The 23,362-nt window shown below is 38.4% G+C and overlaps 1 protein-coding gene across 1 annotated transcript in view; it reads left to right on the top strand.

Moving 5' to 3' along the window:
* The window catches only part of PSD (pleckstrin and Sec7 domain containing), a 1,472,276-nt gene that overhangs the window by 432,436 nt on the left and 1,016,478 nt on the right, over nucleotides 1-23,362 (top strand). Inside the window, exon 6 of the mRNA XM_044056531.1 lies at nucleotides 9,938-10,018. Within this exon, the coding sequence (XP_043912466.1) occupies nucleotides 9,938-10,018 (81 nt within the window). The remainder of the gene's footprint in view (nucleotides 1-9,937; nucleotides 10,019-23,362) is intronic.

The following is a 23,362-nucleotide window of genomic DNA, read 5'->3' as shown; positions in this document are numbered from 1 at the left end:
TGGGGATGTCCTGTTTAGTGTTATACAAGCATTTATTAATAAGTTTTTCACAATTTTAAAGCAATTATTGCACTTGTACTTTACGTTTTTAACCTTCTAATATGGTTGAAATTTTTGTCATTTTTTATATTGTAATGGAAGGGTTAAACCCTCTATGTATTAAGTATCAGCATCTCTAGTGGCTTGATTGCTTGGGAGGAGTTACAAACTATTTAAGGAGTGATGGTACACAGCTGTGTACTCTGAAGAAGTTGCAGGGCAATTTGTTTTTTTTTTTTTGATTAAATAAGGAAGTGGTTGTGTGCTTCTGGCTGGACATTTTTATAGGGTTTAGTGTTCAGAAGGCATTTTTAGTTATTGGTTAATGTCAACTGCCAACATGTCATCCTCTGGTGCCAGTCAAGCTGCTACCACTCGTGATGAGACTCTAAGACACCCTGTCAGCTTTGGTAGGTAGTCTAACACAACTAATTTTGCAATTCACACAGCAGCTGCAATAATTCCCTATTACAAATTGCACAAGGCAGAACGAAGGACTTATCACAATCAACAGTGAGGGAAGTTCTGGGTGGTTTGATTTCAGTAGGAATTTAATTACACTGAGACAGAGACCACATTTAAACAACAGTATTGTACAGGCAAGCGATGCAATTGAGAGAGAATTTGCCCCATAGAGAATCTGGTATAGCAGTTTCAATTACTTCAAAACTGTGACTGAAGGACTGGATTAACAAAAAAAAGTGGAACTTTGGGTGAGTCTCAACACTATTAACATTAGTTATGACTCCATGGGCAAGTTGCTTCATAACTTTGAATCTAAACTGACAAAACACAAGAACTTTACAAACTGAAATTTGTTATTTGAAAGAATGTATTCAGCTACAACATCTTCCCAAGGGGCTTAGATGCTAGAAATATCCAACAGGGCTCACAGCAGGTTCCCCTGTATTACAATGATTTGATTAATTTATATGATCAACATGGCTGTGAGTATATGGAATTACTTATTAAATACAACATTAAGGAAATGGAAATTTTAATGCATGAACTCACTGAAGTGAAGGATAACATTAATAGTGAATAATTTACATATAAACAAAGGGACTATCATTCTAGTTTTTGATAGAGTTGGGTTTCCTCTGGGTGGTCTGGTTTCCTCCCACATCCCAAAGACATGCTGTAGGTGGATTGGACACTCTAAATTGGACCTAGGCATGAGTGCGTGTGTGTGCCTTCTGTGGAAGGTTGGGCACCAGGCTGGCAACTTGACACTGTAAAACTCCACTGCCAATCATGAGTGGACAGGTGAATCCGCTGTGGTGACCCCTAGGTGGGAAAAACCGAAAGAAGAAGAAGATGATAGCCTGAGAATTTGGCAGTGGGTTTCTGATAACCTTTTGCAAGGGTTTTCTGGGTAAGTACAGACTTGAATGATTTAGTATCTGAAGAAGTGTTTTTCTGGGGTGCTGAAGGTCTGAATTTTAGACTGAAAAAGTATTTTTTGAAGTGCTAATCTAACTGATCTGTATTGTTGTCTGGCAGTAGCAGCTTTATTGGATTTAAATGTATGCCAGAGTTTATTTGTGTTAGCCAGGGGTGCATGACCTTAAGGAGCTGACTCCTTATAAATGTTTTAAGGCTAAGGCTTTAGACTGGGACAGTAATGTGTATTATATTTTGTAGTGGGGTGTTAAAATACAAAAGTTCATCATCTATTGAAGTTAAGGATAGAGGGCTCATGTTAGTAGAAGATAACAGACAAAGGTGTTTTTTTTTTTTTTTTTTTTTAATATTTTTATTGAAAGAAGTTAAGATCCAGGGCGGCCACTGTGGTGCAGTGGTTAGCATTGCCGCCTCACAGCAAGAGGTTCTCCGGTTTGATCCTCTGCTGGGGTGCCTTCTGTGTGGAGTCTGCATGTCCTCCCTGTGGTCGCGTGGGTTTCCTCCGGGTGCTCCGGTTTCCTCCCACATCCCAAAGACATGCTGCAGGTGGATTGGACACTCTAAATTGGCCCTAGGTGTGCGTGTGAGTGTGCCTTCTGTGGAAGGTTGGGCGCCGGGCTGGCAACTCGACACCGTAAAACTCCACTGCCATTCAATGTGCGGACAAGGTGATCCGCTGTGGCGACCCCTAACCGGGAAAAAGCCGAAAGAAGAAGAAGAAGATTGAAAGAAGTTAAGATCCAGTTAGTAGTAGATTTCCTTCCATTAGGTTTATGGATTTTGGTTGTGTTTATAATTGTTATAGCTTAATCACTGAGACAAATAGGGTGAGAGAAATGGTGGGGGTGTTTGGTCCAGACTGTACTGAAGCCATACAAAGTTAGTAGCTCTGACTTAATAATGACTGCTAGTAGATGAAGAACTTCATAAGGGATATGCTTCTCAGAACATAAAGCCACATGACTATAGGGTTCTTATTATTTGACATGAGTACTAAGAGAACTAGAGAGACTTTTGTCTTTGAGGAGTTGGAATGAATGAGTTGAGAGTATTGTAAGGTATTTTTGTATGGGCAGCTGCACAAATAGCTCTTTTTTGTATGTACAGTCTTGTCAATAGATGATCTAATTTAGATGGGTTACTTCTTAACCACAAATGTGTGGTCTCGTCCATTACTCAGTAACTCCAAAAAATCAGCTGAATACCAATTTATACACTGCGTGTAGTTAATTTGTTTTAATGAAGCTGCTATGTGATTTTATTTGCACTTATTTCAGATTAATTCCTCTCTCCACAAAGTTATGTTGGAGGAAAAAAAAGATGCATATTGGCAATTAGTGATTGCATTTACAGTAAATCCCTCCACAGGATAATAACATTTCTAATTAGTAATGAAAAGACAAATTTAATTATTAATTCTTTACTTAATTAGGAGTTAACTTGTTTGATGTTTTGGTTGACTTTGTGATACTAAATTGAACAGTATGTTTGCTGTTGCCATGGTGGATTGATAAGATAAAGTCATTGGAGGCTAGGTGCTATGAAGAAATATGATCAGGTATGCCAAAATAAGGAATAATTTGAACGATGAATGCATAGGTTGTTTGTGCTGTAATTTACTTGCAGTAATCTGGAGTTATGAACTGGCACTGTTGACTAGTTGGGGTACTTGATGTTGCTCTAGTTGGAAGGTCCATCTGAGTGCAAAGACTGTTAAGGTATGTGGAAAGACCACAGAAAAGGTACAACACAATGAGGTTATGTACTCGTTTTGCAGAATCAGAGCTGGACTTTGTAGAGTCCCTCAGATGAGCTCAGTGTATCCAAACTCCTGATAATACAGATTTGACTTGGTAAACCTAGCAGCAGTTTAGTGATATTGGTCTGGTCAACAATCAACTGTCAAGGAAGCCAAGAAGGTTGGTTTTAAGCAAGATCTAGTTCTCTAGGTTAGCTGCATCTGCAGGTTCAGAAGAATTGGAGCAAACTGACAGTGCAGTATGTGATGTTTGTAGTGTTAAGAATGTTCTTCAATATCTTATTTAGACTTGGGTCTGCTGACAAGCATACATAACATATATATCATAGGTGCAAGGTGTACATTTGCTGGGTAGCCACAAGCATACATAACATATATATCATAGGTGCAAGGTGTACATTTGCTGGGTAGCCACAGATTCACTAAACATATCTTGTCACTGTCATACTGTAACACTGCACTGTTCAAATTATATTGGTCATGCAGTGCTGCTTCAGATGATCAGAGAGAAGTGTCTTCACGTCAGCAACAAGCTTTCCGAGTGCATAAATTAAGGACAACAAGGAAGATGACATCATAGGATCATAGGGAGCCTACTAGGCTAATGGCCTGAGGGCATTACAAGCCTAGCCAAATTTACCCTTGTTACCACGATCGGCACCTATTGCCCCTGTCCAAGAGGGACAGAGGTGGAAACCCCAGGGTGAATTTACGGTTACCTATCCAATCATCCAGACTGCATTTAAAGAGGGCCAATGAGGTTCTCTGTTTGACCTGAAGTGGGAGTCTATTCCAAAGGTGTGGTAACCTCTGGGAGACAAATCGGTCCCCCCAGCAGGTTCTGTTGATGTCGCATACCAGGTTTATGTCCTTAGATCGAATAACCTGTGTGCCATATGACTTGCAGGTGTGCATCATTTCCAGTAAAGCAGGGTCAGAGATCACCTTATATTCAAGGCCAGACATCACCTCTGAGTAGTCTCTATGAAACAGAATAAAGTGACAGTGATTTCAGCTGATCCACATATGATAGCTGCTGAAGACTTTGAATTTTCCTTGTGAGGAGTCTTTGTGGTCTCTCCAATTGCTGCAGGTGCTTTGAAAGGTACATACCAAAAGGGGGAGTTGTACTCAATTATTGGCCTAATGAGTGAAGAGTACAGGGAGGTGATAACTTCTCCTTTTCTCAAGGCAATGCCCTTGCTTATGAGATAATCCATATTGAATGCCCTTCTTACCACTGTGGAAACCTGGTGATCAAAGACAACGTTGCTGTCAACTTGAGTGCACAGATCTCTAACCACTTAGTGCGTGCTAAGGGTATTGTCTTTGATGTGGTAATTTGCAGGAACATCACTCTTACCAAAAGGGATGATAATACATTTTTTTGCATTGAGTTTGAGACCATGATTTTGACACCAGTCATTTATTTGTGTAAGACCTTCTTGAAAGATGTTGACATCGTTTGGAGATTCTATGACAGCACCCAATTTGCAGCCGTCAGCAAACTTTGTCAGCCACAGTCTCTTGGTTTTACTTTATATTTCAGAGAAATAAATTCCGAACAGTAGAGGTACCAGGACCAATCCTTGTGGAATGCCACTAGTTTTGGGACTGCTGTTGGATGGACTGCATGGGTTCTATCAGTGAGCCAGTTCACAGTTCACCTTATGATATAAGGGTTGATATCCATCTGGGAGAGTTTTTTACTGATGCCTGAATTAGGGATGGTGTCAAATGCCTTGATTAGATCTAGATAGGTTGTATGAAGAGATTTCCCCTCATCCAGGGCCCTGGTGACTGTCTCGAAGTCCACCAGGTTTAACAGACATGATCTCCCCTTGACAAATCCAAACTGGGTGGGTGGAGATTACCAATATATTTGTTGATAAGGTCCATGATGATTCTCTCCATGGCCTTGCAGATGAGGCTAGTCAGGCTAATAGGTCTGTAGTTCTTAGGGTCAGTAGAAACACCACCTTTGTGCAAGGGAATAATGGTGGCTGTTTTCTATTCAGCTGGGGTGAAGCTGCTGCTTAGACTGTAATTTGAAAAGAGTACCCAATGGTGATGCTAATTTGTGTTTGAGCCCATGTAGGATGTAGCCTGGGATGTTATCAGGTTCCATTGATGCCGTGTTTTTGGTCTTGGAGAGGGCATTTATGACATGCTCTTTAAGTGATACAAGGTAAGGAACCAGTGGTAGGGATGTCATAAGACAAGTGTGGCGGGGACAGGGGAGTAAAGTTTTCACCAAACCTGTCAACTAACAGGTTATCTGTGTCCATTGGCTCAGTATATATGCTACCATTAACTACCAGTTTGGTGTAGATCTGGGCTTTACCTTTTAGGTTACTGAGGTAACTAAAGAACCACCTTAAGGTTGTCCTTTGTTGAGGAAGCAAACTTGGATTCAAAGTTTGCCTTTAAGGACTTCACCAGAAATCTTATTTGCTTATTTATTTAAGCTGAGGAGGGAATGTCTCCAGTTTAAAGCCTGCTCCTTCTTACTCTTAGACAACATTTTCTTCCTTTTATTGTAAAACCTGTTAATGGCAGTTGTCCACCAGGCAGGTTTGCTCTTTTTTGAACTGTTTGTTTTGGTCCTAGCAGATACTGCTGAGTCAGTGCACTTATACAGGTGCTTGTATAGGGCATTGGTGTAGAGTTTGGTATACTTACCAGTTCCATTTGAGGTGAGGGGTGCAGTGAAGTTATTTATACCATCCCGTCAGGTTATAATCTGCTTTGGAGAAGGTTTTTAGTTTAGTTGCTGCTGGGAGGGGGTCAGGTATGAGCTGCTGGGAGGGGGTCAGGTATGAGAGTTACTTGAAATGAGACTGATTTCTGGTCAGATCTCCCCAGCAATGAACTCAAAGTGGGGGTGCTAAATTGGCCCACCCCCAGTGGGGGTTTCAACCAGCTGTTCAAGGGCATTGGAGTTGACAAAGTCAAAGAACTTTTGGGCAGATGAGTTTGAGTACGAGCATTTCATCCATTCAGTGCTAGGGTAGTTAAAAGTCCACCAAAACCATGGTGTTCAGATGTATCTTGATAAACTCAAGTAGATCCAAATAGGCAGAGTGGGTGCCCTGATTCATGGAGGGGGTTCTGTAGCTGGAAATTACTTGAATAGGTGTCCTACCAACAGTTAACTCCACCTGAAGCATCTCTAGGGCATCATACTGTTTCACCAATCTGGAGGTGTATTTATATTTGAGTATTGATGTACCACCTCATTTAGTTTTCTTTCCTCCTGTTTGTGGTCTGAACATGTGGAAGGGGTGCAACCTGGTATGGCTGGGGTGCTGTCCACAGCCTTGAACCAGGTCTCTGTGACTGCATAAATGTCTGCATCCTCCAGGGAGAGTACTGCTTCCAGTGAGTGCAGTTTCATGTCAAGTGTTTAGCAGCATGACCTTAAGTTTGCTTTTGGTTGGTATTTTTACATTGGGAGTTTTGTCCTTGTGACACTGCCTAAAAAAGGCTCTATGGGGGTGGCAAGAGCCTTAGCCAGTAGCTGAAATCCCAGGGTGACAGATGAAGACTATCTGTGGCAAAGCATTGAGGTCTGTAGATCATATCATCCCAGGCTGACAGATACTGGATCTCCCTTAGAATGACACCAAAAACTATGCCAATTATTGAATTCAGTCATTTTCTGTTTGTATTGAGGCATCATTCTAGGTGAAGGTAAAATGCTGTTTAAAACTAGGGATATACCTGCCCGAGACACACACTCAGAGAGCTCAGTTACATCTCTCTTCCGATAGCCCAGTGAGATACATCTCAAGTCATTCTGATAGCCCAGTGAGATACATCTCAAGTCATTCACACAAACATGGACTATGATGGAATCATAACAGTACCTGTTGTTGAGAAACTTGAGTGCATGTGTGATATGGCGGATCCTGGCACCTGACAGGCAGCTGACCGTGACCTTTTCCATCCTGGTGAAAGGAACATCTGTGTGTGTCACAACTGAGTCACCTATAACTAAAATGCCCTTATGGGCTTGACAAGTGAGACACTGGTGCATGATGTGTTCTGCAGCGGAAGTATTAATTTGTAGCGTGCTTGTGCTTGTGTTTGGAGGTCTCTTGTGTTTAGGTAAGTTTCTAACGAGGACATCTGTGAATATATGTGTGATGTCACTTTGGATGGAGTAGGTGGTAAGGTGTGCATGCAAATAACTCGCTTAGTGTCAGATGTACTGACTGGCATGTGAAAGAGCATGGATTTAAGGTTTTTAATATAGCTACATCTGTCACATGTTGAGGTTATGTGGACTAGAAGTAGAGGGTTGTCTATGTACATAAGGCAATTGCTACACTGCTTCAGTATGCTCGTGTCAACCAAGCTGGCCAGAGAAATTGTGGGAAGTTGTCCATCCATATTGCAGGAATATGACAGGAAAAGGGGTCACGCATAGGAATAACTAGTGGAGAGGTGTGTTAGTACCTCAGAGGCTAGGTTTAGTGTCATACTAGTTAGTAGAGCAGGGCCGCAGAAAAATGCTTTAGGCTGGTAACAGAATGGATGCTTCACTAGTAATGCTTCGTTGCCCAAAAATGTGCTAACGATGAGGACTACACTAAAGGGGTACAGCTGTATCTAAGGGAAAAATTGTCGAAATTATCTGTCCGGCTATGGCAGACAGTTGCGTGGCAGTGCACAGTGCTGCACAATGTGCAAACAAGCAGAAACCCACTCAAAGGTGGGGTTTAAATGCCAAAAGGGTAAAACCTAAGCAAACTAAAAAAAAAAGCTCAAAAGAACTAATGAGGTGCTTGGTTCAAGTCCTAGACCAGCTAGCTTTTACCAGCCAGGTACCAATCAGCAGAATCCTTTCACAAGAGTGCAGAAGGGCCCTTTCCATCCAAGATGGACTGGAAAATGTGCTCAGGATGTAACATCAGGATATCACGAACAGGCATTTCAAAATGGCAGTGAATACCCTTTAAACTTGCCATGTGCATTCTTTAATTCTCCATTTAATTTTTACTTTTATTGTAGAAGTCTGCTGTGCAGGTTTAGTTAATATTGAGTTACACAGGAATTGGGAAGTAGGACCTGCTGTTAAGTTCAGTGTTATGCCAGTATGAAACAGCCAGAACTGGTAAAAACCCCAAAAGAATGTTTTTCAGTAGAACTGAATAAAAGTAACCTGAACCGCTATGATGCAATAAATATATTAAACGCCTCTGCAAGAATTAGTTTCAACATAAGTTTTACAAATTATAACAGGAAATGGAAGCTGTCATTGTAATTCAGTTTTTCACATCCCATTCTTTCTCCATACCCAGAGTTTAATTTTAGGAGGAAATTTTTATTTAAATTAGCTGCTTTCCTTTTTTTAATCCTGGATTTGTGATGAAAACATTAGAGCAATCGTCTGCCATGGATATCAGTGCAGCGAACCAAAACACACAGATGGCAGCATCCTATTTATGACTTTAGTCACTGGTAGCTGAATATGCCAGGGCCTTTCCTCATTCAGCAGGTCTAGTGAACCCAACATAGCCTCCCTGGAGTAAGTTTTGGGACTTGTGAGCAGATTTAGGCTTTCTGGGACAACATCATGCTTTTGTCAAGGAATATTTTCTCCTAAGACTGCATCCTATGGATATAGCTATAACAACCTAGGCATAGAATGGGGTACACTGGTGCTTTGTCCATGCCTCTGCCTGAAGCTGTGACACAGCCCTGACCCATGGTCTCCACTGCTGATCAATTGTAAAGATGCATCCAAACATGCAGCCTCCCAAGGATGGGAATACTTGTCCTCCTGAGCTGTGCTATCAAGTGAATGAAGTGCTTTTCAAGCTAAGGTGAGCTGGGCTATAGTAAGGGCTTTCTCCCGCTGTGTCACTGGTTCACATAAACGTCAATAGTAATAAATGTGAAAGAGCACTCGTACAGTGTTCAGTGGAGCATTTGCCATTTGTTACCTCTACACATGAACATACACACAAACACACATCCACGCAGAATCATTTGTAAGGATTTAACTTCATAGTGAAGGCATACCTTATACCACTGATACATATTTTGTGTAATACCTGAATGAGGACAGTAGAGGTATTCCTAGCTAAGGTTCTGAGAAGGACAGCACAAAGCATTATTTCTTCCCTGCTGTAAATGGTTGGAAAGGTCTGAAAATAATAATATGGTATAAAATCATGCCCACGTTAGTTAAAATAATCTGATAACCCTCTGACAGGAATGAATGAATGAATGAATGGGCCCTTTTCTTTGTATTCTGGGGCATCTGCAACAAAAAAACAGATTGCCATATGCTTTGTTTTCATCTAGAATCCTGGACATTATAGGAAGCACAGTTTTACAAGGATGATGAGGTTATAATGAGTAGAGTTGCATTTCATGTGCAGGATTATACAGCTTCCCGTTTGCCATAATAGCCTTGCTATTAAAACTGAATATCTGTTTTCTTCCTTTTGTTAACCGATCTATTTGTCTGTTTGATTCTTCTTTTGTTTGTCTACTATTTGTTATCAAGTATCTAATGTATTGTTATGGGATAATAAGTATACAGTGCATCTTTGTATGGGCATATAGTAAACTGTACAAGCAATCATAATAAGACATTAGTGGCAACTGAGCCTGTTTTTAATTTTTTTATTGAGTATATATAATTTATTCAGCAGTATTTTTTCATTTATTATGAGAATGTATAAAGACTTTTATAACAATTATATTTTTCTTTCTTTACAGTAATGACTTCAGTAAGATGGTTGCCCAGGAATACCTAAAATTTTTTGATTTTAATGGACTGACCCTAGACAGAGCACTCAGGTGAGTCAAACTGTAGTAGGATGGTAATGTTACTGATGATTTAATAAAACATACTGCAAAACTGACTTGGAAGTTGATCCCTCTGATTACAAACTATGTTCAATATTTCCTGTTCTTTTAAAAGTTAAGCAATCTTTTATATAGCACCTATCAACTGCTTAGGTCTACCTGAAATGTCAGGTTTGTCTGTTTAACCTAAAATGCCAGTTACACAAGGACTGTAAGTGTGACATACACCATTAGTTAACTGATTAACTTGCAACTTTAAATATGACAACATAAGCAGTAACTTGGAAATCTCTATATTAAGACTTGTATATGTGTTTTAAGCTTTCATTTGCTAAAGAGCTAAATAATCAAAAAAGAGGGAAAGAAGCCAGCTCTTTTAGCATAAGAGCGAATGCCCTCCCTACAATCCAAGTGACTGGAGTTGTTGGGGTGCGTTGAATGCATAGGGCTGTTTTGCAAATGCTAATGATTACAAAATAGCCAGTGTCTGAGTAGGTAGGTGGGCAAAAGGGGGAGGTGTTGTATATTTATTTATTTAGAAAGAGAGAGCATTTCCATTGTGGCATTATTGTACTCTCACTCAGGTGATGTCAGCCAACATGTCTGAGGAAGGTAGAGCATAAAGAGAAAATTCTAGTTTGCCACAATGCAATGACCTTGGCTTCTCCATTCCTCCTTTTTTGTTTTGAGGAGTATTTATAACTTGATGGCTGTGAAGTCTTCCCAAGAAGCAGTATCAGACTTGCCCAACAAAGGGATATATGTGTCTGAGGGAACATCTAAGATGTGATGGTCCCAGGTTGAGAAGTTATTGTTGTAGAAGCTGGGTGTTTTTGTATCTCAGTGATTGATGACAATAAAAAAGTAAATTCGCCAAAGTATTTTTTTCTGCTTTAAATTTTTGTGTTTTGCACTGTTTGTAGCATTGCTTGTAGTTACCCTCATTTTTTATTTCCCATTATGTGTTGATGGTTATAACACTTCTAAATTTCTGTCACTTGAAATAATAGTGCACAGTTTGCATACCCTACTGATATGGATAACTGTGGTAATGAACAATGTGAATTAGTGATAATATCATGAATGTCTGGCATAGTAAATGGTCTCTATGTAAAAGACTGACTACAACATGCAGAATATTCATTTCACTGACAGATTCTGAAAACCAATAGATCAAAAAAAGGAAAAAAAAAGTTATTTTTCCAGTCTTCATACTTTAATCATAATAAACCATTCAGAGTACATTTACGTTAATAATGGTAGTTTGACAGAAAGGGTTTTCTAAAGTAAGGTATACAGTTATGGTTATGGTTAGCATGCATTAATAAGGTGGAGCAGGAGGGCAATGATGGCTACAAGATTCAACATGCACAAATACATGTATACATGTAGCACTAAATCTATCTCCTTACGAAACCTTTACTCTAACCAGAACCTGAAAATGCTCGCACATACACTAAATCTCTTCTTTTACCCACTGTTACTGTAACCCTAACCCACAAACACTTGTATATGCACTAAATATATCCCCTACCTATAACACTCACACATTCCCACCTCAAATAAACAGCCATATACCATTGTCAACAAAACACAGTTTTTTTTATTTTTTAACTCAGTTTTTCTCCATCCACCATCCTTCATCGTACCGGCCCAGCACTCCGGGACCTGTCCAAACTGGGTCTGCCAGCTGTCTTCCTTTCCACCCGGACTTAGTCCTGTAAGGTGGGGCCAGTTGTGAAACTAGGCATCTTGGGGTTCAGCATATCTGAGCATCCATTCAGGGGGAGCCTTTTTTGCTAATGAGCTACCCATTTCCTCCCTCCCTATGCAGACCCCAGTGGTATGCCTTGGAGTGATGTGCACTGGCATACCTCTCAGCTGTACAGATTTTTGCAGAATGCCTAGATTTTCTCCTCATATTTTTGCTCCATTGTTCATAAAATTGTGTTTTTCTGGCAAATTAGTGACATATCATTGAAGATTGAAGTTAGAAAATAATTACAGACACTGGAGTTTCAGACTTCATATCCTTCAGAAAAATTCATGATAATGCAAAACCCATTATTCTATCAACTTTCTAAGTTTTTAAGAGCAATAATTAAAAATTGTCCCTATTTTGGGGCCCTTTTCCCACTTTTATGTATGGCTTTGTCCAGATTTCTTGCTCTGAGAAGTTGAGAGGTTAAAGTCGTGCAGTGGAGACATGCAGCATATTATCCCCACTCCACAGCAGCTTAGACAGGTCTCTGCCCTACCAGTATGTCACCACCAGCCTCCAGTAGGAATTAACCCAGTAAATGCCCATGGCTCTGCCCACCCAGGGATGGTAATACCCAGTCGACCCTACCCTCTGTCAGTCACCTGAGCCGCTAATCAAATCGAGGACCTGGGTCATAGTCAGGGCATTATCCCTCTATGCCACTGGAGTGGCAGCGACAAAACAAACAGTTGACTAAAATGTTGCCTGTTGAGTGCGCCATTTACACTCACACTGTTCTACATATGTTTTATCAACCAAAGAAGCATTTGACAAGATGTAAAGCAACCCAAATATGTTGTAAACAGAAATGTTGAATCTTAGGGTGACAGGCTATGATGCTGTCTAAGCCAAATATTATAAATCAAGAGATTCCATTCAAAGATGTTGAGTGAAATGAGGTGGATGACATTTGCAATGTTTCTGACTTACTCTAGTTTGCATTGATTCCATATAACCATCTTTAGATGATCTGCAGGACAACAGGTAGTTATAGAATAACTTTAAACCCTCTGTGATCATCTAATTATGATAAGGAGGTTAATAATGAAACCATTTTAAAATCACAGCCCAAGATCCACGGTGACTGTGTAACTGGTCTTGCGATTCCAAGATCTTTTATACTAAATATAAAGGAAAGAGCAGGGAGGACCAAGGCAAAACAAAACTTGATTTTACAATGTTATTAGGATATCATTGTAATCCTGACTAGACTTGATTCCATGCTGTGGTTATGTGTGAAATCTAAAATGCATCAGCAGATCACAGTTTAATCGATACATCCAGCTTGTATGTTCACAGTCTTTCATAAAAACTCACAGAAAAGTTGGAACTCTCAGAAATGGATGTATAGTTTGAAAGCTCATTAAAGATCATAATTTGTTTTGTGAGCATATTATTCCAAACTTCTTTAAGAGCTTAGAATCACATGTTTAGAGAGGAAACTATTTGAAATGTTGGGACCCACTAGAGTGAGTTTCAAAATACGAAGTACGAGTGCCCGAAAGATGGGACTTGCATATACTAAGTCTGAGATGCCATTTCTTAGAATATTCCCTTTTTTACAAGGTATGGCAAACTCTTCTCCTGTGTTTTAGGTCTTTTTTTTTTGGCTTCTTCGCACTCGGTATTTCAATTGCTGACATTTCAATAGGGAGCCACCTGGGGAAAACCAGATAGTACGCTAAACTAAATGACACAGAGGGAATAAAGGCATGTAGTAGCCTATGATGGCAGATCTCATGTCAAGACCACAATAGGTTACATGTAACATGGATATTGATTTGTATGACTTCCTCAAATGCATATGCCTGAAAGCCAATCCCCTGAATCTCTGCAGATTTTGTTAGAGCTGTCTTACAGTGTGCACTGGCCCCAATTTTAAGAATTTTCTGTCTCATGAAAGAAAGCATATCAGTAAAAAATATCAAGTCATATCTTTGCAGGAAGGGATTAAGATAGAAAGACCACACTGTTTGGCCTGTTTACAGTGCAGAGGGCTGAGTAGATTAATTTAGGTTTACCACCACTGAGAAGCCATGGGATAGAAGTGTTGCCCTGTAGTATTCATTCCCTGACAGGAAGAATTTACAATTTTCAAATAGCCTGCTGCACTCAAAAACTGTAAAAGGCTACATATACTGCTGAATAATAGAAATAATGTATTATAATAAAAACTAAAACTGTGAAATATTACTGTCTTAAGTAAAACATGTACTTTCACTCCATGCTTACTTTGCAGAAATTAAATTTCATAATGTTGCCAGTAAAAATCAAACATCTAATATATAATATTAAAACTGTTTTCAGTTTAACAATATTAAAAGTGTGTTTTCACAAAACCCATACCTTTTCTTTAGTTCAGCTAGATATAAATGATCCCTTCCATTTTGAGTCTTTTGTACACTTTTCATTGCATCACTATTTAAAGAATTCTCGGCTGGAATGCCTTCTGTGTGGAGTCTGCATGTCCTCCCCGCAGTCGAGTGGCCTCTGAAAGACATGCGTGAATGGGCGTGCCTTTGCTGAAGGTTGGGCATTGGGCTGGCAACTCGGCACCATAAAAAAATCTATTGCCAATCATTAGTGGACCGGAGTTCCGCTGTGGCGACCCCTAACAGGGAAAAGCCGAAAAGGCAAAAAACTATTTTTAAAGAATTCTATGACTTATCTATTTTTTGTGAAAAACTATTTTTCTTACCCCCTAAGCCTACTACCATTTAACCTGTTTAGTCCTCCTGTGTGTGTAATTTTAAATTTGTCTGTCATCCTAACCTTCAAATATTTTGTTAGTTCATATGCTAGCTTATTTTCTTGCCTCTAAAGAAAGTATGCTTAATTTTTCTAAACTATCAGTTCTATAAGTCCTCTTAGTTGCCATCCTCTGAAACCAAAATTATATTTGTCTTTTCTTTTACGTGATGTTTAAAACTGATCACCATCTTTCATACTTGGTCTAACCAAAGTTCTGTTTAAAATCAGAATAATTTCTCATGGTCCACAACTAAAGTTTCTCACAATGTGCCTTAACATTTCATTTGATGTAAATATTAAAGTTAATGCCATGATTCATAATCTAAGCCCATTCATATTCTCAAGCATTTTCCCCTTTCCTACTAATCGGCATAGTACCCCAGTAACAAATATAATTTAGTGATATTGACCCTAGGCATCAGCCCCTGTGGAACATCATTCACCAGGGTCTTCATTCCAGAGTATTGTCCCTTGTCTGCTGACTTCTGTTTTTTGTCAGCTAACTATCTCATCCATTTACTATTCTTTTTCCAGTAGTCTCTCTACTTAATAAACCAATTTGTCTACCACATGACATACTGTCAAAGGACTTCTTAAAATTACATTAACATCCTATTAAGGTGATCATTCACATTTCTGTAGTAGCCCAAGTCAAAAATATCTAGTATCATAAACCCCAGTAATTGCTTTAGAATTTTTATTTCATGTAACCCGTGTAAGTCTACACTTTAAATTGTTTATGTTAGAATGTTCAGGAGTGTGCTATTTTCACAAATTGAAGTATGCCTTATGTATTACGCAGCAGTGTGCAACTTGTTTTATTGTCTTGTAGTTGTCTTCCCTGCAAATCATTGAAAAGGGGATATTCCAGATGAACATTCCCAGTTAACAAATAAGTATATAATAAAAACTTAACAGATGTATTAGAAAAGTAACAACCCCACATTGCACTTCATCAGTATTTCTGATATAAATACTACCCTCCTTTCATTTTAGTAATTTTCTGCCAACTTTGCTTAATAGCACATCTAAACAAATCATTCTGCTCTTTTATGGGTATCTAATATTTTTAAAATACTACAAATATCTTGGCATACATTCAGTCTTCTAGAAACAACCCTGTTTTAAATGACAGTAACTTTACAAATGGTCCAGTTAAAAATCCTGCAAATGCTTTAGTAACCATTGACATTATACACAAAGTCCATGTGACTTTTAAACTTAATATTCACTGGTTTCCTCCTTTCGACTCTTCTGTTTTAATGTCTCCATGTGGAAGGTCTCGTGTCATTAATACTCCACGACTTTACTTAACTTTTGTATATTGCTCATTTTTACGTACTACTAGAAAAAAAAATCAAAAATGTATGTAAATGTTTTGCAAAAAAGATGGAAAAATGTATTTGCTTTGATATCCAGTAATAGTTCCTTATATTTACTATATCTTAGATTAATAATAAAGGTTACTAGACATATTTGCTGTCACATATAGATACTTTCAGTTTGAATTTTTCTTAAAAGCACAGCAGACTAACATTTACATAAAGATGTTCACAGCCCCTAATAATCACAGACAGTATTAAGCATACATTCTGGTTAGCATTGCCGCCTCACAGCAAAAGGTTCTCCAGTTCGATCCTTGGCTGGGGTGGCTTCTGTGTGGAGTCTGCATGTCCTCCCTGTGGTCACATGGGTTTCCTCCGGGTGCTCCGGTTTCCTCCCACATCCCAAAGACATGATGTAGGTGGACTGGACACTCTAAATTGTCCCTAGGCATGAGTGCATGTGCCTTCTGTGAAAGGTTGGGCACCGGGCTGGCAACTCCGTAAAACTCCACTGCCAATCATGAGCGGACAGGTGATCCACTGCGGTGACCCCTAGCTGGGAAAAAGCCAAAAGAAGAAGATGATGATTAGGCATACATTCTATGTATTCACTCGTATTTTGTTTTGAACACATTATAGTAAAAACCTAATTACCTGCATCTGTCTTGCAGAAAATTGCATTTACAAATAGTTTGTGTAACTGTTTCCCTGCTCAGCAGTACAGTTAGTATTAAAAATTGTATTCCACATCTGTTTAAAAGCAAAGAACATAAATTGCCAAAAATCGTAAGAGCACAACTTGAATGCAAATAGTCACTACTAAAAGTGTTAATGTGTGCTTCTTTGTTTTATGAGCATGCTGTTAGATCACTTAAGTTGTATAGAGTTACTGAATTTAACTCCTTTATTGTAACTAGCCAAGTCATCTAAATTTCTTACATACGTAAATCATAATTTAGAATGAATAATTTTGTACAGGAGAAACTCTTGGTCATACAGATAAAGTCTTTGTGGTCACTGCCTTATAAAGGTGTATGGGGACAGTTTCTTACCAGACTTTTATTGTTCAATTCCATTTGAGATTGAAACAGTTCTTTAGCTGCTTTAACACAGGGTTCATGTGATGAGCAGTTCTTATACAGACAAGAATAAGTATATTCCTTTCTGTTATTTTATCAAAGAAATAAATTCATGCCTAATAACATGTTTATGATTTCCCAAAAGAAACATAATAGCTTAAATATATCCTATCAGACCATGGAAACAGGGAGGATTAAACTTTCCTGATATAGAAATATATATAAAAGCATCTATATCTAAACCAATCTCAGATTGGATAAGTCCAAATTACTCTGCAAATTGGAAATAATTACCAACTGTAATATCAATAAATTTGATTTACAAAAAAAAATTCAAATAACAGATAAAAACAATTTGCTATGGCATATACATTATGTATTAGTATGCAATATAACATAACTAAACCCACTAAAACTCATATGATTAAGTATTGCATTGACTTATTTAGGAAAATTATTAATGTAAATATAGATTTAAAAATCTAGTTTGATCTTTTAACACAATTTATAGTCACAAAGAACTTTCCACATGAAATATATAGAGAAATTATTAATTCCTGGGAACAGAAACAATTTGTTTGTTGGCTCCAATGTATCAAAGAACTAAAAGTTTTAGTTATGCAAGTAATAAAAACAACATACAAAATTCCACAACAGGACTGGCTAACTTTACAGAGTATTCTGTCATATTCACAAGATTTAAATAGAATAATTAACAATTATTCATTTAAAGAAATGCCTACATTTATGAAATACATATATGAAATCTTATGTAATGACTTTGACATGGGAAATAGTATTTCAAACTTTTACAAAATATTGATAAACTATACTCGTATTGGAAATGTATAACAAAAGGACACTCAATGCAGTTAACTGAAGATATTAAGACAAATATCTTATTATCGATAAAATATAGCTCCTTTACACATTACTGGAAAGTTTTTAATTGGAAATGGTTGCACAGAGCATTCTTAACCCAGATAGAATCAGTAAAATTAGTTCTTCCATAAAAGGAATATGTTGGAGACGTGAGCAAGTACACAATGCAGATTGGAACCATATTTTCTTTGATTGTTTTAAAATAAAGCCATTTTGTAATTATATTAATAACTTTCTACTAGCTTTATTATTAAATGTGAATGAAGGTCCTCATTTGAATAGGTCAAACATGTATCTAGTATGGACTATACTTGCAATTTCAAGGAGGTGTATAACAAGAAGGTGGAATACAAACACAATACCAACTTTGGAAGAATTCTACAGCCTACTGAAGACCACAGCATTATTGGAAACTAAAATTGAAAAACTAAGAATTTATCCAAAACCATTTATCAACAACCCTTGTTAAAAAGTCTTATCCTTAATTGACACTATACAATAATTGATCAGATACTCTGATAATGGATTGGACATACTTATAAAGTAACTGTATACATTAAGATCTGTTATAGTGTCAGGCTAATGTAAAAATAGTGTATGTAGTTATTTAAGATGTTATGTATAAATACTATGGAATTTATTCAAATGTATTTGAAAAATAAAAAAAAAGAATGATAAAATGAGGCTTAGAATAATTCATTTGGAAGATGACTTACTATGGCTTTCCTTACCATATACTTCAACATTTTGTTAAACTGTTTATCATCCTGCATTACATTTAGTTGAATATTTACCATGTAATGCACATTTTTATTAAATTTTTCTCATCCTTCACCAGGCTTACATGAATATATGCATAATTCTAGTCATTTAAGTCCAAAAATCATAGATGTAAATAATTTAAAAAGTGTGGATTTTGTGCGGAGAGCAAAATAAAAATCGTAGAAAAAAACAAACTTTAGAAACATGACATGTACTGTTTTCTAGTTACATGCTCATTTTCTTTGAGATACGCTAATCTGTGGCCACCATACAGCAGCAGGAGTTAAAAAAAAAACATTTCTGTTTAGCACAACTAATATATCTAAAGCCATATCATCCAGGTCACAAAACATTAGCAACCCTCTTTATAGAGCCCTAATTAGACCAATTTAGTACAACACCCCTTCAGAAGGTACCTTACTAGATGTATTAAGCAAGCAAAATGGCCCCAAAGGTTCCTAACAAGGGAGATTGTTGGCCTAAAGTTCACGAGTCACCAGGAAAAGCTTGGAGAACTGTGTCTTTACTCAGTGTCTTATAGGCTGTTATGTCTTGCCTGCCTGCCCATTAGGAATCCCATCTTCCTTGATCTCCTATATCTTCACAAGTCAAATAGCTCTATTAATGCCACAGCTATGCACCTAAATCTTCACTAACACATACAATGTGCTAGAGAGACAAATTTATTGACTCCGCACCTACACCATTTCTGGAATAAAATAGCTCTGCAAGTTTGCGTTTGTTTGTATTTATTTTATTCATTTATTCTTTTTGTTAAATAGGTAGGTTGACTGATCAGTAGACTCCTTTCAGCCATGACCCCTGGCCATTATGGCAATATGAAACATACAAGTCAGGAAGCATGCATTGCCACTATGATGGAACAAATCCTACAATGTGAAAACATTCATGTTTGCTGGTAATGACAACTGCATTATACATACACACTTCATTTGTTTGCAATAATTGCACGTAGATGGATTCTGTTTGTACACAGAGCTATGTGGACACTTAAATGTTTGACAAAGACATAAGTCAAGCTGAGCAGGATTAACTCATTAGGGTGTAGAGAAGAGACGGCTTTTATTAACATTATTATTGATTGAGGCTAAAAATGCAATCATGAAACCTGGGATGCAACTCCCAGACTTGTTCTGAGTTGATTCTAAACGACAAAAAATACACTGAACCCACAGACATCACCAATATCCTGGCAGACTGATTCAGTGCAAACTTCTCCACCCCCTCCCCCCCAAAAGAGCAAGTATCTATCCCGGCAGAGGGCTGCCTCCCAAACATCTCAGATGCTCAGGTGAAGGCTGCCCTCTCCAAAGCAAAAAAACACTGCTTCCATGGGACCAGATGGCGTCCCAGGTTGCGTCCTACATGAACTCTAAGAGGAACTAATCCCTCAAATAAAATAGCTATACAATCTCAACCTCACTACAGGATATGTGCCCACAGAATGGCGTACAGCAACAGTGGTCCCACTCCACAAAGGTGGAGCCTCTACGGACCCTGGAAACTATCGCCCCATAAGCCTGACTAGCTTAGTCTGCAAGGCTATGGAGAGGATCATCATGGAGCTCATAAACAAAGACATTGGGGACCTACAGACACTAGATCCTACCCAGTTCGGCTTTGTCAAGGGCAAATCCTGCCTTTTGAACCTGGTTGACTTCTTTGAAACAGTCACCAAAGCCATAGATGAAGGGAAGGTAGTCCACACAACCTATCTGGACCTTGCAAAGGCATTTGACACAATACCCCACTCGGGCATCATAGATAAGCTATCCAGCTTAAATATAAACCCCTATGTCACAAGATGGGTTGCAAACTGGCTCAAAGACAGAACCCACAGAGTGAGAGTTGCTGGAGCCATGTCAGACTCGAAACCGGTCACAAGTGGCATCCCACAGGGTTCTGTCCTGGGACCACTCTTGTTCGGTATATACTTTTCCGAGGTACAGGCAAACGTGGGAGGACTATGGCTCACCAAGTTCGCAGCGACTGCAAACTGGGCGCCATAATCAACTCTCCAGCTGACACAAACATCCTTCAAAAAGGTCTCACAGAGACAGATAACTGGTGCCAGCGCCATGGTTTAAAGCTAAATGCCAAAAATGTATAGTCATACCCTTTGGCAAAAACAATGTGCCCACAAATTACCACATAGGAGGAAACCCATTAAGTACAGAGAAAGTTATTAGGGACCTGGGGACCCAAGTTGATAGCAATCTCTCCTTTGAAAACCACATTGCCAAAGTGGTTAGAAAGACCTTCTACATAGCCCACCTCATCACGAAGGGTTTCACATCTAGATCAAGAGAGGTAATCGTGCCTTTATTCATCCCTCATCAGGCCCATCATAGAATACAATGCCCCTTTTGGGATGTACCTTACCCGACACCTGCAGCAATTAGAAAGACCCCAAAAGTATCTCACCAAGAGGATCAAGGGTCTCAAACAGATGCCATATGCTGCTCGGTTAAAAAAACTCCAGCTCTACTCAGTTGCATACCGCCTACTTTGAGGCGATCTATGCCTGACATACAAAGCTATGTCAAATCCAGAATTAATGGACATGCTCCACCTCAGTAAATCTAAATCCCTTAGAGCCACACGCTCGAGGGACTTGAACCTCAGCACAGAAATAAATAGAACTTGCTGGAGGGACAGGTTCATAACCCAGAGGCTCCCTTCGCTCTGGAATAGAATTCCAGTTCATGTGAGACAGAGCACCTCACTGAATCTCTTCAAGAGGAATCTCAATAAGTGGATGGGTGATCGTAGGTTCATCCCAGGGATTACTCCCATGTCACTATTACAGAGGCACAGTAAACTAAACCTTAAAAAGGGCACAGTATACTCAAATCAAGGGGTGGCGTAAGCCATACAGAATCGGGCTAGGCTTATAATTTCCCCAGGGCAGATAGCCTAGTATGAACCTATGAACCTATGAGGAAATAGAAAAGTAAAGATCTGCCAACAAGTCAAGAAGTTAAGAAAATCAAAGAGGGCATTAAATGCCTGGAATTAAAATCCAGTAAAGGCAAAAGGGAAGGTTTCTAATTAATACGTGAAATAAATGGGAACAAGCTTGGATTCTGAGACCAGAGAAAGGGAACTAGTTGACATTTAGAGTACAGTGATGATGAGATATTATAACAAAATTATTATAAAAGGAAGCGGAAGTAGCAGGATGCAAAGGGAACAAATAAAAGCAAATGAAGTCAATGCTATTTATTTTGATCATCTTTGAGAAAGGTCAGTGATGCATCTTTCAAAGATGGTTAAATTCAAACCATATAGAATCCCTCCCGCACTTCATTAGCTTAACATAGAATATAGTACTGACTTTGGAGTAAAAATATATCTACATTTTATTGCAGGGCTTTCTTCTAATTAAATGTCATGCTTGTGTTGCACAATTTGAGATTTTATGAACTTAGCTATATTATGCTACATGTAAATAATTACCCCATCCTTATCTCTGGCTTTCATTTCCTAAGTTCTTTCACACTTTAAATCAACAAGGTTTACATTAACCTTTCAGTGTCACTAATCTTAACACTTTTTATCCACACTACTCTTTAAATTACTGCTTCCTCTCACTGCAGCTCTGTTGCTGACGGGCAATAACTCCATTACAGTACTATCACACCATCTTCTTATTGATCATACCTCTCAACTGTACAGATTTTTGCAGAATGTCCAGATTTTTGCCTTATATTTTTGGCCCGTTTTTCATAAAATTGTGGCTTTTGGCAAATTAGTGGTAAATCATTAAAGATTGAAGTTAGAAAATGACAAACATTTGAGTTTTAGACTTCTTACCCTTCAGAAAATTCATGCTAATGCAAAACCTGTTATTCTATCAACTTTCTGAGTTTGTAAGAGGAATATTTAAAAATTGTCCCTATTTGTACCACTTTTTTCATGGCTTTGTCAAGATTTCTTACTCTAAGAGGTTGAGAGGTATATTGATGCATGATGTGTGCTACTACTTACTACTCGGAGCCAAAATTGGCTCATCTAACACCTAATGCCACTCCATAATTTGGTGCCCCTCAAGTTGAGGAGCAATAAAAAACACATAAATTGCTCTGTTCCTTCTAACTAGCACTCCTTACCCCAGGAGCAAGCTAGGTCTTGTTTTTGTAAACCTACAACTCTTAGTTTAGAAGCAAAAAAAGTCCCTTCAATTTCACACTCCTCACTCTCACCTCTCTCAGAAAAGTGTCAGGTCTGCAGAGAAGCAAAAAAAAAAAAAAAAAAAAACTGTAACAAGCTGCCCGCTGCAACTAATATCACACATGAAGCACAGAAGCAAATTCTAAAGCAACAGCTTCAGTCCTGACAGCATTTTTTTTAATTTCCATAACAGTAAAGTCAAAACACTTGGGGCACATTTCAAGCAGCGTTGGTCAAAGTGATGAAGTGCTAACTTGCAGTACATACTTTTATTTTGCAGTGAATGATGTGGAAGACAGACTTGTCCTAAAGTATACTGGCAAACAACTAATTTAGGAATTACTATTCTTGTCCTGCTCCTCAAAGTATTCCAAGCATCTGTTACTGTCTTACTCAAAATATTCTCATGACCAAAGTAAAGACTATAACTGTTCACAAAAATCCTACAGTTCTAGTTAAATTGCAAATCTCAATGTCAGGAATTCTACCTGATGTTTCACAGCACAGTTAACATTTAATCTGAGAGCCCTAGCTTTTCAGCTGCATTATGTTTTGCAACTTTTAGTCCAAAAAAAATCCC

This window comes from Protopterus annectens, chromosome 14.part0 (assembly GCF_019279795.1).
Source record: "Protopterus annectens isolate FY-2018-M chromosome 14.part0, PAN1.0, whole genome shotgun sequence".
In the NCBI taxonomy this organism is placed as follows: domain Eukaryota; kingdom Metazoa; phylum Chordata; order Ceratodontiformes; family Protopteridae; genus Protopterus; species Protopterus annectens.
The sequence above is the reverse complement of the archived record's forward strand: the minus strand, read 5'-3'. Positions and strand labels throughout refer to the sequence as shown.